The following is a 17,325-nucleotide window of genomic DNA, read 5'->3' as shown; positions in this document are numbered from 1 at the left end:
AGTGTATTATAAGTTACAATCAAAATCAAGTTCAATACTTGGACCAACACGTGTTTCACTTTGTTTACATTAGTATATTTAGCTCTGCAGGGTTGTCTTGTTCCACAAGCATACCTTGAACGCCTCTGTACTTCCCGTGCTAGCTTTAATATACTACTGCTGGGCATCAAATAATCTGTCTGTCTGTATTCATAGTCGTTTCAGCTATCAATTCCAGGCAGATATTTCCTTGTGTCATCAATTAGTATATTTTGTTTAATCTATTCTTAAATTGTCTGAGAAATCTTTTTATTCATCAATGCTGATAATGGGTTCCCCCTACGTCATTACATTGGTGAGGCTCATCCTAACCAATTATCCAGTATGCGTGTCAAAAGGTCTAACTGGCCTAATAGTAGCAGTGATAATTGTATACATGATTCACTCCACTGTGAGGAGTATGCATTCAAACATGGCAGTTGGAGATGGAATTTATCTGGTTTCCACTAGTCTCATGCTTGTGTGGATTTATTAGTGATGACACATGGGAACATGGGGGCAATGACTATGGACAGATCAAGTATTTGGTGCACAGCAGTAGTATATTAAAGCCAGCACAGGAAGTACAGATGTGTTCAAGGTAACAAGACAGGGCTGTGATAATATACGTAATCACAGCAATACAGAGCTATAGTATACTAAATTATGTTAAAAAGCACTGTTTTTGCTACTGCTAATCTGTCCAAATGACCGATCAGGTCACTGCTTCAAATACAGTCCTGACTGGTTTGGCAGCTTCTTGGGTTTGTCGGGCAACTGACAAAAAGCAGGGGCTTACTCTGAACACTGCTTTCTTTCCGCTGACAGATGTCACACTATATTCACAGTTGAACAACCAGCCCCTGTCACACTTGTAAGACTGTTTGGGATGTCTGATCAGCTGATAATGATGTGTGATCAGCTGATAATGATGTGTGATCAACTGATAATGAAGTCTGATCAACTGATAATGATGATAATGATGAACATGATGCACTGAATCATCCTAATGAAAAGAATAGCCATATGAAATTTAATGATTGTGTTTTTAGATGAACATGCTTTTACTACTACAACATTGTTTACATTTCTACCATCTACATCATCTACTGTCTTCACTCTAACAGTTATACGTATACTAAATTATCATCTTAATACACTAAGATACATATACAATTTATTTAAAAAAATACAGTTCAACAATACAAATTTAACAACATAAATCCAAACGTTAAGATTGACTTACAAGATTGAAAATTAAGGCGCAGAGTAAAAGAATAGCACAGAAAGACAAAAAAAAAAAAAAAAAAAAAAATGAACAAGTGAGTAAAATAAAAACAAAAAAATTTTACAAGCATCAACTACTACAGTTTTAAATTTTCTGAACATGATCGGCTGATTAAGTCCCTATTATAACTGAAGTAGATGAGACCAAAAATGTCTATTGCTTGTTTTGAATCATTGAATTTGAACTTAAATTGAAAACTGAATTAAAGCTGAACTTGGACATATGCACACATTGTTTATGTCGTTAATAATGAAGAAACACAAGACTGGGATGTAGAGCACCTTTCATTATGCACCAGCAGAGACACCAAACCATGATAAATGTACATCTATTATCAATCCATACAGCAATAATGTTAATCCGGTTTATTAAACTGAAAAATTACTCAAAATTACTACAGGTATATTGCATTAAAATTAAAAAACGAAGTACAATGAACGCTAGTTTGGTAACATAAATCACTTTCACTTATGATATCACCGTTTCATCACACAAAAGAAATTTGTTGTGGTGTATACATACTGTATATATACCTTTATTTTGCCTGTCTTTTCACCAACATGAAACGAATTATAAAAATGTTCAGAGTCACACCATACATAAAAGAAAAAGGCAAAACGATGAAAACCATTTGGATGTTTTCCCGATCCATGAAATGGCCACACAAATGAATAATAGAAGTCAAAACTGAAAATCAACAAAGAAAATGAAGAGTATAAAATTAGTGATGTAATGAGCGCCTGGAACAGTGCAGGAAATGGACACACCACAGAAGTGCGATGAAGACTGTAGCAAGATTCCCATCTTTGTCCGTCTTGGATTAATACATGCCAGATTCCTGTGCTGCTAAAGACAACATCCAATATAACACACACCTAACAAACAGTACCCACTCTCCTACATCTAGCAAATAGAACAGCTCTGCACAGAAGTCACTACATAGACACATATCACACCTGGATTTCACCACGGTTTAAACCAATTACATATTTAGGGAGAGGAAGGGAAAATCAATAAAATTTTCAGAGATGTTATTTTTTTGATTATAAAAAGTAAAAAATGGAAAGATAAATCCGGGGTGCCAATGGTGTGTGTGAAATATTTTTTTTTACTTCTGCGCAGAGAATACTAGCACATAAAACCTGAGAGTACTGAAGACAAAGATGGGAGTGAGGTATAGTGCTGGCCCATGCTCAGCCATAAGAGTGCTGGAGAGGGATGTGAGAGAGGCCAGATTTCTCTCCCTTTGCTGAACTCTTCAGCTCTCACCTCCATACGCCGCCGCTTTAACACCTGCATTTCTTGGCGAATTTCTTCCTCTACCTCATCCTCCAGTTCCTTATACTTGTAAGTTTCCTGGTTGTTACGATAATTGGTAAGATGGGAGAGATGGTTAACAATGTTCAGGGTAAAATTCACTCGACAAATGCTAGAGAACAAGGGCAGGTTAGGTGCTAATGGTTAAAGGCTAAGGGTAACAGATTTACCGGCTTAACACAGCGAATCACACTTTATGCAATCACACTGGCGAACATTTGTGTATTAACACAGACATGTGGACATTCAGTTATGATTTGGTGTAAAGTGCAGGAAAATCAACATGTTGTCTACTGAGATACATGTATATTCTAATGGTTGACCAATGATGGAACAAACTAATTTGAGACTTTCAGAAGTGCTTATTAACAGTTTTGGGAACAAGTGGTAGACAGTGTATTAAGACAAGACAATGTCTTCATGAGGGGTGTGAATGGTGACTGCATGTTGTAAGACATATGGATGACATTGTGGACATTTGGAATGACCTATGACTGATTAAGAACCTTGCACGGCTTGGTGAATGGTAGTTTTGACACAATGAATAAGTGCACTTGATTTTCCAGACAATGAATGTAAAATGGAATCCGATTTCTGACACGAAAATAATTTGGGGATAATAACGCATGATTGATCTTGTTTGATGGGACATTTTACATAATGTATGTGAACCAAGTAACATGCCTTAAATTCGCAAAGAATCACCTGTTTTGCTCAATTTTATATTTGTGGTAAAAACTTCAGGAAGCTGACACGAATCAACATTACGGAGCACGCAAATTTTCACTGCTTGGAAGTGAGATTCTGTGGTTGAATTGCAGCCATAATCAACTAAACCCTTAAGGAGGGCTGCACTATTAAAAGTTAAGTGTACCGATGAGACAAAAAAACTGTTAGAAAAACAGGGTTAATAAGAGATAAAAAGAATCTTATAAATACAAAAAAATTCATGCCCAGGTGATCACTGAACATACCTCTAGGTGTTTCATGAGCACTGCCACAACCACATTGACAGAAACAAACTGGGCCATGAGCACAAAGACAACAAAGTAGACAGGTGCGATGAAATGGCTAACGCAACAGTTCCGTAAACACGCGTCAGAGGGATCACAATCTTCTCTCAGTGTTGTCCTGTTTGAAAACAGAAAAAAAAAAACACATTTTGTATTTTTCACTGATGTTTTGTACAACTCTACGGGAACTTTCTAGCTGATTTGTTTCACACATACGAGTAGTACGGAATCTCAGAGCATGGAATGTCTCTTAGAATATACTTCTCATGTAAATGAGATGAGATTCCTCTACCAGAGATCACAGATGTGTATATGAATTCAACTGTTTAAATTCAACATACCATAAAGTTTGTTCATGACTAACTTGCCCATTTCCCCCCCGATTCTGAGAGTTTCCTATTGATTTTAGAAAGGTGTTTCAAGGTTTGCTTGGAACATCTGATGATATTCTACTGGAAAATTGTAAGTTTCAGCACCAAAAATAATACTTTGTGATAGTTATTTGCATTTAAAAATGCAGTTTATGGTGGCGAAATATTAGGGTAATTTAGGGTAGTTTCACAGTTCAATGACTATCTGGTTTACCCAGACAGAAAATTAAGCATTCTCATTTTTGACATCTAGAGTATTGTCCCTTTATCTAAAGCGCGTCTGCTGCAGAGGTTTGCACTCTGGTGATATCTAGTGATATCTTACCTTCATAATGCCATTCCAATTATCACCTGTAGCCACACGGAATAAGGTTAAAAATGCATCCCAAAGTTCCTGAAGTGAGCATGTGTCCCCAACCCCTCACAGGGATGTTCCAAAGAACATTCTGAAAGTGTTCAAAAACATTGTACAAAAATGACAGGTTGAGCTTCCACCATCTTACATCTGCATACAAATAATCATTCAACTGCCCTGGACTTGCATGGAGTTACTTTCGTGTTATATATGCAGCAAATCAAAAAAATTCCAACTGCTGATTCTACATGGTGGAAGTACAATTTCAGACAAGTTTGACCATCTAGTTCCAAACATTTTGTTTTGCAAAAAAAAAAACATTTAAGTTTAGGATTTTAGCTCAGAACGGCTTCATGAAACAAAGCCTTAACTCGAGTTAGAATTTAGAATAGGATTTTATAGCATATCGTTGGGAAAATTTGATTCAGTGCTACAAAAAGTAAACAGTCGAGGGAGGTTTTAAAGTTCAACTGGAGTCAAAACTGTCACTGCTACACACCTAGCCGACCGAAGAGTTCCACTCCGAGTGCAGCAAAGATGAAGAAGAGTAAGAAGAAGAGGAGCCCCAGGTTGCCCACTTGGGGAAGGGCCTGAATCACAGTATCTAACAAGGCACGTATACCCTTAGCCATCTTCAGGAGCTTCAGCACTGCAAAGTCAAAATGCATGATATTCATGATAACATTAAATTTCTCTTGGAGATTGAAGATTTGGTGTTGCTATGTATCTGTCAAAATGATAAATGCATGTATATATCTTTGGTGTATTTATTTATCTACTTCTGGTAAATCTCAACTTTCACAACAGTCCTAATGATATATAGCAATATGTAATAAAGCCTTTGACACTGTCCAAAAAGTGACCATATTTTTTGTAAATATTTAAATCCATTATGCATTTCCTTCTGTTGGACCTTGATCAACCTTTTGCTTCAATTCAGAATATACAACTTTCCACTCAGCCAACAGATTTGCATCCATGTTTAACCTGTTAACACAAGAATTTCCTAGATTTGTGTCTTAATTTCACTTTGTTCCCTGGGCCATGAAATTCTTTTGTTAGACATCTAACATGGCCATGAGTGTAAGTAATGTACCTATCTATTAAAGAAAACATGAAAGTTCTAACACCATACCAGACACTGTGAATGTGCACAAAGAAACTTTACAAAATATAACACAAAATGATGCTCTGTGAGAGCTTTTACGTCTGTGAATGAAAGAAATTTTATGAAAACTTAAATTTTATTTATTTATTTGATTGGTGTTTTATGCCGTACTCAAGAATATTTCACTTATTCGAAGGCCGCCAGCATTATGGTGGGAGGAAACCAGGCAGAGCCCGGGGGAAACCCACGACCATCCGATGAAAACTTAAATTTTTATTGGTAACCATCATATTTTTGTTTAATTTACCCTTCAGTTTTAACAAAGCTTGATTAATTTGGGTGCCCATGTGAGCATACAACTCAGCCAATATAGCCGTGTTGTGAAGGTCTGAAGCCGGTTACATGAAGCATACTTAGTGCTAAGTACAATGTAGCCCTTGGCTAAGTGCACTTTATAACTCTCTACCATACGTCGTCATGGTATTTAAGGGCAAACTCAGCTAAGTAAGCTTCATAAAATCGTTTCTAGGCCACACTGACTGTAAATGTATTTACACAAACGTAAAAACAACACCCTGTAATTAATATTCAGCACATTTTTGTTATGCACTGATCACCTGGTTTACTGGTAGTCACAGCTGGAGGCAACCACAGGACTCTTCAATGTATCTTGTCAAATTCTCCAAACAAAACCAACCAGAGCTAAATCTGATCATGTGGTCTGATGTCCTAGAACCACATGGCTGTTTCTTGAACACGTTGTACCAGCCTTATCACAAGACTTCGCATACACGACGGAACATTTATTTATTTATTTTTTTTTGATTGGTGTTTTACGCCGTACTAAAGAATATTTCACCTATATGACGGCGGTCAGCATTAGGGTAGACGGAAACTGGGCAGAGCCCACGAGAAACCCTCGACCATACACAGGTTGCTGGCAGACCTTCTCACTTATGGCCGGAGGGGAAGCCAGCATGAGCTGGACTTGAACTCACAGCGAATGCATTGCAGAGAGGCTCCTGGGTCATTACCCTGCCCTAGCGAGCTAACCAACTGAGCCAGGGAGGCCTGTACGACGGAATAAGCCGTATTGCTACTTGTGAGCGGCGTTACGTTACAACATCTTTGAGAAACAGCTCCAAGAGGTCTACAGAGAAAGTCGATTAGTAAACAGCCTGCATATACTGACCTCTAGCTATCCTCAGTACCCTCATCACTCGGATTATGGTGGGGTTGATGGGGATAACATTGGTCTTCATCTCCTCCAGGATTATACCAATCACAGACAAAATCACAATGATCATGTCAAGCTGATTCCATCTGAAACAGGATTAAATTTATATCGATGTGCCATCACAACTGACATTCAAAACTGACTTCACAATCAAGAACAACCATCTCCAGCAAGAATTTATTTATTTATTTGATTGGTGTTTTACGTCGTACTCAAGAATATTTCACTTATACGACGGCGGCCAGCATTATGGTGGGTGGAAACTGGGCACAGCCCGGGGGAAACCCACGACCATCCGCAGGTTGCTGGAAGACCTTCCCACGTACGGCTGGAGAGGAAGCCAGCATGAGCTGGACTTGAACTCACAGCGACCACATTGGTGAGAGACTCCTGGGTCATTACGCTGCACTAGCGCGCTAACCGACTGAGCCACGGAGGCCCCTCTCCAGCAAGAACAACAACATTGTCCTTTTATAGAGAGGCTTGTCACAGCTAACAAACATATGAGATCAATACTGTACTCTTCTACGTAGTTTTATTCATGTATTTATTTGTGTGGTATTTTACACTGTACTCAAGAATATTACACTTTTATGATGACGACCGGTATCAGTAGATTAGGAAACAAGGGGAGGAACTGGCAGACCTTCCCACATACATGTATGAGTGGAAGGGAAGCCAGCAAGAGCTGGACTTGAACCCACAGGAATCACATTGGTGAGGGGTTACTGAGTCTAGCATGCTAACCTCTCAGCCACATAGGCCTGCTTCTACTTAATTTCACATGTTCGTATTATAACCTTTTCACAGACAATATACAATGTAACATACTTGTGAGTTACATCAAATCTGTTTGTAAAGCTAATTTCCTGTTATCTCTATCGAGTCCTTCAACAAATTTTTGGCAGTAAAAACACTAACAGGTAACCAAAATAACGGAAACAGTTTAGTGCGTACCTTAGCAAGGGTAATGTACTTAGATGACCTAAATGGGCTAAACTTTTGTCCATGACTAAGTTGCTCATTTTTCCATGATTCTGAGAGTTGTGTTGATTTTAGCAAGTTATTTTTAAGTTTGTTTGGAAGGTACAATGATATCCTATTGAGAAAATGTAAGTTTTATCAGCAAAAAGTGCATTTTATTGCATTTTATTTTTTATTTGCCTGTAAAAATGAACTTCTTTGGCTGAAATTTTAGGTCGTTTAAGGTGAACTGAAATATGATAATACCTGTCTTTGAAGTATCGCACTATTCCCAGAGCAATGATTTTCATAACAGCTTCCAAAATAAACACCGAAGTGAAGAAATAGTTGAATATCTTTAGAGCAAATTGCAGTTGCTGTAATAAAGAAAAAAACAAGACATGTATGTTATCATTTATCTGCTGGGACCAGAAAGTAACATTTTTTGTGCCACAAAATTCCCCAAATTAAGCTGTGGAACTTCCTTTATACAGCAAAGTTTACAATAAAGCAGGAACAAAGCTCCCCAACAAAGAAGGGAAAGTTCCTCCAATAAAGCAGGAAAATTTCCTCCAATACAGCAGGAAAATTTCCTCCAATAAGGCAGGAAAAGTTCCTCCAATAAAGCAGGAAAAGTTCCCCAATAAAGCAGGAAAAGTTCCTCCAATAAAGCAGGAAAAGTTCCCCCAATAAAGCAGGAAAAGTTCCTCCAATAAAGCAGGGAAAGTTCCCCCAACAAAGCAGGGAAATTTTCTCCAATAAAACAGGAAAAGTTCCCCCAATAAAGCAGGGAAATTTTCTCCAATAAAAGCAGGGAAATTTTCTCCAATAAAGCAGGAAAAGTCCCCCAATAAAGCAGGAAAAGTTCCTCCAATAAAGCAGGAAAAGTTCCCCCAATAAAGCAGGAAAAGTCCCACCAACAAAGCAGGGAAAGTTCCACAATAAAGCAGGAAAAGTCCCTCCAATAAAGCAGGAAAAGTTCCCCAATAAAGAAGGAAAAGTTCCTCCAATAAAGAAGGAAAAGTCCCGCCAATAAAGCAGGGAAATTTTCTCCAATAAAGCAGGAAACGTTCCCCCAATAAAGCAGGAAAAGTTCCTCCAATAAAGCTGGAAAAGTTCCCCCCAATAAAGCAGGGAAAGTTCCCCCAATAAAGCAGGGAAAGTTCCACAATAAAGCAATAAAGCAAATGGAGCACAGAAGAGGCTTTCTCACTTGGTTCTCTAACTTAAGTAGGAATAGTTCTCATATTCAAATGAAGAAAGCTTCTCAGAATATCAGGAGAATTTACACCAAATAAAGTACATGCAGGCAAGGCTTCTACGCTTAAGAAGGGAAGCTTTTTAATTTAAGCATGAAGATTTGCCATGGGGATTGTCAACTTACACTGGGCATCATATAGAACTCCATGGCCATGGTGATCACGTTGAGACCTATGACCCCAGCGATGGCCAAGTCAAAGTATTTACTATTGATGACAGTGTGTATGATGAGACGACCCCGGGAGTAGGTGGCCCAATATGGCGGCTCTCGTAACCCTACAAGTCAAAAAACTCAAAACACTCAATCCTGCAATCTACACTTATTTTGGTGGCAAAAACAAGACATTATTTACCACTGTTAGACACAGCACAGATTCCATAGCATCCACATTTTCGTGAAGGCGTAAGTTAAAATATTTGTGTCCGTTTCCCCAAACTTGTTGAAAAAGTTGAAAAAGTAAGAGGGAATGAGGATGAATTTTTGGTTGAATTCTACAGCAATTTAAACAGACTGCACTTGTCTGAATTTAATAAAGAAACTTTTAATTTCTGCTAGTCTAGACTGAGCTAACCAATGGCTTCTTGTAACCATTATAATTACTGCTGACCAAATCAGTGATGGTTGCTTGTCACTCATTGAAATTACTGATGCCTACAGATTTTACACATAAGTTAATTCTCTGCCCAAACATCAGGAATAACTTAATTTTTGTAAGGTCCAGGCATGAATGAAGCTCATAAAACCTGTGCTGTTCAAACACATAATAAATCCACCAAAAAGTAATCTACACTTTTAAATTATTGCACATTTTTCTGACAATTATTAAGCACAAAATCTTGTCCTTCATGACCAAAATTTATTACACAAATTGAAGAGATAAATTCTTACAAATTTACATGGGAAAATGAAAGCATGAAGAAGCTCAAGGGGTACACTCTTAAACTGTTAATGGAAAAATTGGAGGTTATATGATGATTAATTTGGAAAAGGGGGGGGGAGTAAGAATTAAGTCAGTTATGAGCTTCTAATGCATTCTTAATCCACACATTCATTAATAAATATGGGGAAACATTGCATACATCTCCATTACAATAATTAATCCAATTAAACTATACACATGCACAACGAGTTCCAATAGGCAATGCTACATCACATTAAATAACACATTTCAATAACGCTTCACGTTTGGACGTAATTACGCTCACAGCAACCTAACAGCGCATCCCTCTACCTGTAGTAACTAATCCTCAGCACAATAATATCTAACTAGAAGTGTTGATATTTATGCAATTCAATTCCGGAACTTTATTTGCTTAATTAGTTCACCTTGAATATGTAATTTTCTCACTTTAATGGATCATTCCAAAAACATCAAAATAGTAAAATCTTCAAACATGTCAATTTCAAAAGCAAGAGCAGCAGGCTGAATGGTTCATCTAGTGATCAGAATGTTTGCTTGGAATTAAAATTCATTGTGTTCTGATTCATTTTAATGTAATGTTTTGTAATACAGGCTTGTGATGTGCACCTCTTTAAATCGTTAAATAGTCAAGAGAAAAGAATTACTGACTTACCAGAATTTGGTTTTGTTGGATAAGGAATAAAGTTATTGAGCAAGATTGCATTTCCTTGTACAATGCTCACAGTAGACATACAGGAGAACAAACATGGTGTCATGCCATTTCTATATACAGATCAATACACTCAAAGTTTGAAATATTCAGAACTATGCTATTAACTGATAAGCAAGCCCATTTTTGCAATAGTAATTACTTTAAAATGTACAAAAACAAACAAATAAACAAAAAGACAAATGAAATATATATATGCATAGCTATAATAAGAGATAATAAAGTCAAAGATTCAAAATTGTCGAATTAAAATATTTCCAATTTTGAATATTTCAAACTTTTTCTTAACTTGGATTCACTGCAGGACCGAAAAAGGCATTCCAGGAATGAACAAGATAATGATGATGCAAGTCAAAAATAACTCAAAACTGAAATACACCGATCATTAAATGCCACTACACTGTAAAACATCATGTAAGTAGCCAGATGCTACTGTCATTCTACAGTACTGTACTGTAGCAGGCACACATACATGTACATTCATAGCTACATGTACTTTTGCTATCTCAGCACAAGCAAGTACGTTCCACACCTTGTAGTATAGGTCTACAGTACAACATCGACACCATGTTTAATACCAGTCATTCCTTTCAACCACACAGAAAGGTTTCCCAGCACATCAAAGGTCCGTTTGGCAACAGGGTAGTTATTTTCTTGTGGCACTGAATTATCATTCAAATAAAGATGACCTCCTCCTTCTGCCTTTTTAATTCCAATGCAGACAGGTGAAGTGATCATGTGTTTTAGTATGCATGTCACTTAAGAGTGCACAGGCAGGTGTTTTGCAAGTCAAAGTTAGGATACAATTAAGTTATATTCTACACAGTGGCTGAGATATGCCAAGCAACTTTAACCCAGGCCATTTCCTGAATATCCCAACATTATAACAATGGACAGAAAAAGTAGAAGTTGAAACACTGAGGAAACGCATTTTTATTTGCTTTTGTTAGTTAGAGCTACCTGGCTTCACAACTAAAGGCTTTACCGTTGGCATTCCATGCAACATTACCTTTGATGTGCGGGGAAAGTTACGGGAGGTACAAGTAACAGGTAGTACAGAACAGACTGAGGTCATCAACAGACAACATTCAAGAGCAGAGGTTTTGATCAAGGAGAGCGGAGACAGAAAATGCCACAGAGAAGAAGTCAGACGTACAGTACGGGGCTACAACAGAGAGTATAATGTACAGCATACTGAGTCTGGCTTGTGATGGATAACTAAGCTACAACAGTCAATAGTGGAAGATCTGTGCGTAATGACGTCTCTGGTGCATCAGCGGCATCTCTTAGAAAAAGGTGACTGATTTGGAGAACAGGGTGACTGATTCGGATAGAGTCAAGGAATATAGGGCATCCATATGGCATAGTACAACTGGGAGTGGCAAGCCAAGGCCTTGTAAACTGCGTTGTGAAGCAAAACCACAAACCACTGCTTGGAAAAATGCAAATGGAATGAGAATGGTGTCCGCAATTTTTTTTTTTTTTTTTTTTTTAAACTGCATACTGTATGTAAGTATAAAAAATAAGTGAGTAGTATTAAATCGCTGTTGCGCGCAATGTTGGTTTTAAACACATATGGAGTAATATTATAAAACATTTTTAACATTTTTTACTTTTAAAAAATCACAAGTAAAATTTAATAAAAAAGTGAAGAGATAAAAAAAAAGTTGTGAAGAGAACAAAATTAGTTGTATGAAAGGCAATATGAAAAATATCTAGTCTAAAAAGCTTTATTAGTCAGCAATTCAGAAATTCTAAAAAAGTGACTACATATCTTTTTCTTTTCAATTTCAACTCATTTCAAATTGATAAAAGGCTCATTTTTTCTTTTAGAAAAAAAAATTTACTTCATGCATTAATAAATTTCAAAAGTTAGTGGTCCAAAAAAAGTATAACGGCTGAGTGTGAGTACAACTATTGGCAATATAGTGTGTGTAGTAGAGCTCAGGCCAGACTCAGTAACACTATACAAACCAGAGGCTGACTGGCACTCATCCTCACTCTTTCGTTTCTTTTCCAGCTTTCTCGCTCTTTTTGCTGCTCGCCGGGCACGTTCCTCTTTTTCCTGGTTTTCACGACACTTGTGGAAGTTTTCTACTACGACGCCCACAAACATGTTGAGTACGAAGAATCCCACCAAGAGAAGGAAGGATATAAAATAGATGAGACGCCACTCATTGTAGTTCTCTACAGGCTGAAAGTCAAACAAAAACAAAAAGTTCAGAATTAAGTACATTTTTTGTTATTTCCCTACTCTGGTAAATTAAGTCTTACTTCTCAAACATGCACAGAAATGATCAGAATTGTGTCATGTGTGTTAAACAATCAGCAGAAACATTTTCTCAAGAATTAGTGAAAAAATATTAAAAAATGGAATGGAAAATACTGAAGTACATGCACATGTAACTACACGCTCTAAATGAAACAGATTACTGCTCATCTTCTACACTGCTTTTATTTTGTACATAACCCAAAACTGACAACAACCTCAATCATTTCAAGCAAGCTGTTTACCCAATGATATTCTGTAGGCATTATTCTGTGCAGGCTGATAAAATTACACGTCTTGTGAAGCCCTGAAATTTGCTAATATAGTTTTGTCTCCAAAATCAAATTAAAAATGTGCATAAATTGCACTAAAAGTTGCTCTTTCATGTGCCAAAAGGTTGAGAAATTAGGGTTCCAGTTTTTCTCAAGTGGCAATCCAAATGGTATCTAAACTATTACAGGTGATAAACTGAACCACAACCTACCTGTTGGTCCACACCCACGGCATCCAGTCCTGTGTACATGATGCTCACCCAGCCGTCTTTAGACGCCAACACAAACAAGGCCATCAGAGCCTACAAGGGCAAACCAATAAAGTAAAGTCGGTACAATGAACTTCACCTTGAATTAAAATGATCAATAGGTGTACTTTTGTTTCCACTCTACAGATTAATTTATATATTTGGCTTAATGCCATACTATGATGAAATCCTTCCCAAACATGATGTACAATGGCGAATCAGTTTTATGGGCGGAAGAACTAATGTGCCTGTAGTAACCACCACTTATTGTAGGAGTAATGGTAGAAGACTGGTTATTTTATTGGAAACTACATTTCTATTTTCTCTGAACAGTTCCAACAAGCACATGACTATCCACTTTATCAAGTAATAACAGATACAGTACAAACTCCTGTCAGAGCCTGGATATAAGGGCTAATAGGAGCCTTGGTCACAGGAATCTTTCATTTAATCATTTATCTGATTAGTGTATTGGCGGGTTGCTCCAGAATATTTCATTTCATGTTTGGAGGAAACTTGAGTTCCCGGAGTAAACACCGCCTTTACCAGGTACAGACAAACCACCTGATCTAAACCGAAGCTGAAACAGCTAGAGCTGGATTTGAACAAGCCATACCCATTCATCAATAGCCTGATAACTGCATCTGGCCAGTGCTTTAACCACCTGAGTCAGTTAAGCTAATGGAATCCCTCTACGGTTATTAAAGACTACTTTCTGTTACCTACCTGGCCAATGTTGTCGAAGTTGTACTTCTGATTGACCCATCTATTAACCTTGTAATCCTCACACTGGGTCTTATTTCTAATGTCTCTAACATCTGGACCTTTGCAGTAATAAAATGTGCCCTTGAAGAGCTGGAAGAAAATGGAGACATTTTTTCATACAACATGGACTTTCAAAAAATTAAATTTGATTAAATCCTGTCTTCAATTGAAAAGTTAGCATTTAATTTTATCAACTATTCTCTTGACATGACCCCACAGATCCTGCATTTTGATGATTTTTTCAAGTCCAGCCCAGATATGTATGGAACTCAGAGTACTAATTAGAAAAATCTGACTTTCCCGTATCGTTAAAAATCCGCAGTTTGTATAAGATACAAACACTATAAATCATGCACCGTTACATGCACGATGCCTGTGCATTGGACATTATGACCTAAAAACATTTAACATTAGAAACAGCTATAATTTACATACACATGTATATGTAGGAAAAGCTACACAGGTCTAACCCAGGTAAAATTACAACAAAAATTCTGATCACTGGTGTAAAGCATGGGTGTTAAAACAGTGGCAGAAGCATGTTTACCAGTGATGGTAAGCATTATCTAAGCATTTAGTAGTGCATAAACTCATCTACAAAAGTACACCTTACCTGAACACCTAATATACCAAAAATGAGGAAGAATGTACAACAGATGAGAACAATGTTTCCTATAGGCCGAAGTGATGAAAGTAATGTCTGTACAACAAGCTTTAGACCTGGGGCTCGGCTTATCACCCTGTGAAAAGAAATGGCACATGTTTATGGACAAAATCCAGCACTTTAATTAGTCCAATAAGTCCTCATAAACATTTTCACAAACTCTGTCATGTACACCGCAAAGAATTTGTTTCAAATTAAATTACAACAGTGAATCTAGTCAGGCTTCAGTTATATTACCAGTCTCCCCTAAATTAGCATATGCATAGCGTTCTGGTCATATGTGGAAAGGTCTGCAGCAACCTGCAGACGGTCGTGGTTCTAGGCTCTTCCCATTTTCCTCTCGCAGTAATGCTGGTGAAATATTATTGAATATGCCACAAAACATCAAATAAATAAATAAACCAATCTGAGATTTCAGGTACACCAATCCGTTATTTGCTATACATGCCTGCTCACATACCCTAAATGGCCATGAATTTCGTCCATGAGTAACTTTCCCATCCTAGGAACATATGGAATGATATTCTACTGGAAATTTGTGCTGGATTCAGCACCGAAAATCATACCTCATGACATTTATTTGCCTCTCTGCCTCTTTTGTAGGTGAAATTTTATGTCATTTAGGGTAGTACCTGTTAAACATTTATATCAATATATAATTGGTATTTCACCCAATATTCAATGAATGAAACCACTGTACCTCTTCAGGCTTTGGCAACCAGAGACACAGCAAAATGCCAGATTATATCATCAGATTTAATTGGTCTACAGCTTAACTACTCAGTCAGCCAGGGCTTCTCTTTACCTCAAAGGTCTTAGCGTCCTTAAAAGTCGGAATACACGGAGAATGCCGAATATTCGTGGACTACTGCTAGCTGATAATGATATGATGATATCAACCAATGAGATAATGACAAGGAAGCCATCCATCATGTTCCAGCCGCTTTTTAAGTACGCATGCTTCCCCACCATAAACCCTTTAGCAAGCACCTGACAACACACAAACATATACAAAAATTAGCACAGTATATATGTGTCACAGTTCAAACAAATCAACCACATTTATTGCAATATGAGATGCTGAGCATTTTAAAAACGTGTTATTTTTTACTATTTGCTACAAAATTTATTCAATATTAATTTTAAAAAAATATATATATACATATACTGAAAATTCAACAAAGTATGAGTCTTTTTTTTTTTAAATTTAAAGAATATTCTGTAAGGTCTTAATCGTGAAGAAAAGAACATTATAATTATTACAACATAGATAGTTTCATAGTTAGTTTTATCCTTAATATTTAACGTCTGTCAAACGTCGGTTGCTCAAAAGTAAGGTTGTTTCTGCTGACCACAAAATATTCAAATAAGTTTAATAAATGAAATAACATCTGAAGTCAAATTTGATTTTTACCTTTAATGACATCTCTATAGTAAATATCACAGTGAATCCATAATTAGAAAAGGTCAGAAACTGCCTCTCCTGAAATATTAAAGAAATTATTTATTATGTATACCATAATACATTACAAAATTGACACAAATGTTATGTCTGCTATGCTTTTCACTTGAACATACAGTGTTACTTTGTAAAGGGCATGGTACTGCCCAAAGATTAAAATTACTGCCGATTTGCAGCCATCTGAGTGGCTTTATGCTTTACAGAGCTTCCAAAAGTAATCCGTTCAATGAAAAACTGTTATGTCTTAACGGAAATGAGCTATTCTATTTTAGCATTACAAACAAAACATTCACATTCAAAACTCGCAATTTTTTCTCTCCATTTAAAACGATTTTAATGAGAAAATAACTCCAGAGAATACAAAATGACCCATAGAAATTTGGCATGTTAATTTTCATTCTCCAGAGAATACAAAATGACCCATTGAAATTTGGCACAAGAATTTTCATTGTCCAGAGACTACAAAATGACCCACAGAAATTTGGCACACAAATTTTACCCATTCAGAGAATGCTTTAAGATGTAGACTGACAGATATAAAAATTTTTTTTACAATCTAATTTAAATCACTGGACCAGAAAAGGTAAAGTTGAGACAAAAGTTTGAAAACGGCGAAACTTTTCAAAATGCTGGCATTTCACCAAATGAACTCACAGCACTGGTCGGTGGAATGTCAGGTCTCTCCATGGCTAGAGTGATGCAGTTTAATGCGATGAAGAACAAGATGCCATAGTCAAACCACTTTCTGGAGATCAAGTGATGACAAATTTTGCGAAACCTGAAACACAACAAAATATTACTACATACCTGGCTCATATTCAACAAAACAGTGACCTTTCAACAGTTGGCAATACACAGTTGCATGCAACAGAGTTAGGCAAGCTGGCCAATTCTTGTTGTGATGTTAATAAAATGATACTAAGGAAATACTAACAGGATTCCACTGTTACTAAAACCTTGCTTAATTCCTTGCTCAAGTGTTATAAAAATATCATAAAAGAGCCATCTCTTTAAATCTCCATCGATATACGATGACATGTAGGTTACAAAAATTCCAATTTCAAAACAACTTCTACTGCTCAC

General features: G+C 36.9%; 1 protein-coding gene across 1 annotated transcript in view; it reads right to left on the bottom strand.

The window, feature by feature from the left end:
• The window catches only part of LOC135461393 (voltage-dependent T-type calcium channel subunit alpha-1I-like), a 103,183-nt gene that overhangs the window by 6,358 nt on the left and 79,500 nt on the right, over positions 1-17,325 (bottom strand). The window contains 15 exon segments of the mRNA XM_064738464.1: positions 2,576-2,662; positions 3,598-3,748; positions 4,328-4,388; positions 4,391-4,453; positions 4,862-5,011; positions 6,663-6,793; positions 7,938-8,047; positions 9,055-9,206; positions 12,564-12,756; positions 13,316-13,405; positions 14,078-14,206; positions 14,730-14,856; positions 15,586-15,770; positions 16,195-16,263; positions 16,897-17,020. Coding sequence (XP_064594534.1) covers positions 2,576-2,662; positions 3,598-3,748; positions 4,328-4,388; positions 4,391-4,453; positions 4,862-5,011; positions 6,663-6,793; positions 7,938-8,047; positions 9,055-9,206; positions 12,564-12,756; positions 13,316-13,405; positions 14,078-14,206; positions 14,730-14,856; positions 15,586-15,770; positions 16,195-16,263; positions 16,897-17,020 — 1,822 coding nt within the window.

Source organism: Liolophura sinensis, chromosome 1, assembly GCF_032854445.1.
Source record: "Liolophura sinensis isolate JHLJ2023 chromosome 1, CUHK_Ljap_v2, whole genome shotgun sequence".
Taxonomy (NCBI): Eukaryota; Metazoa; Mollusca; class Polyplacophora; order Chitonida; family Chitonidae; genus Liolophura; species Liolophura sinensis.
This window is presented reverse-complemented; position numbering and strand designations above follow the sequence as displayed.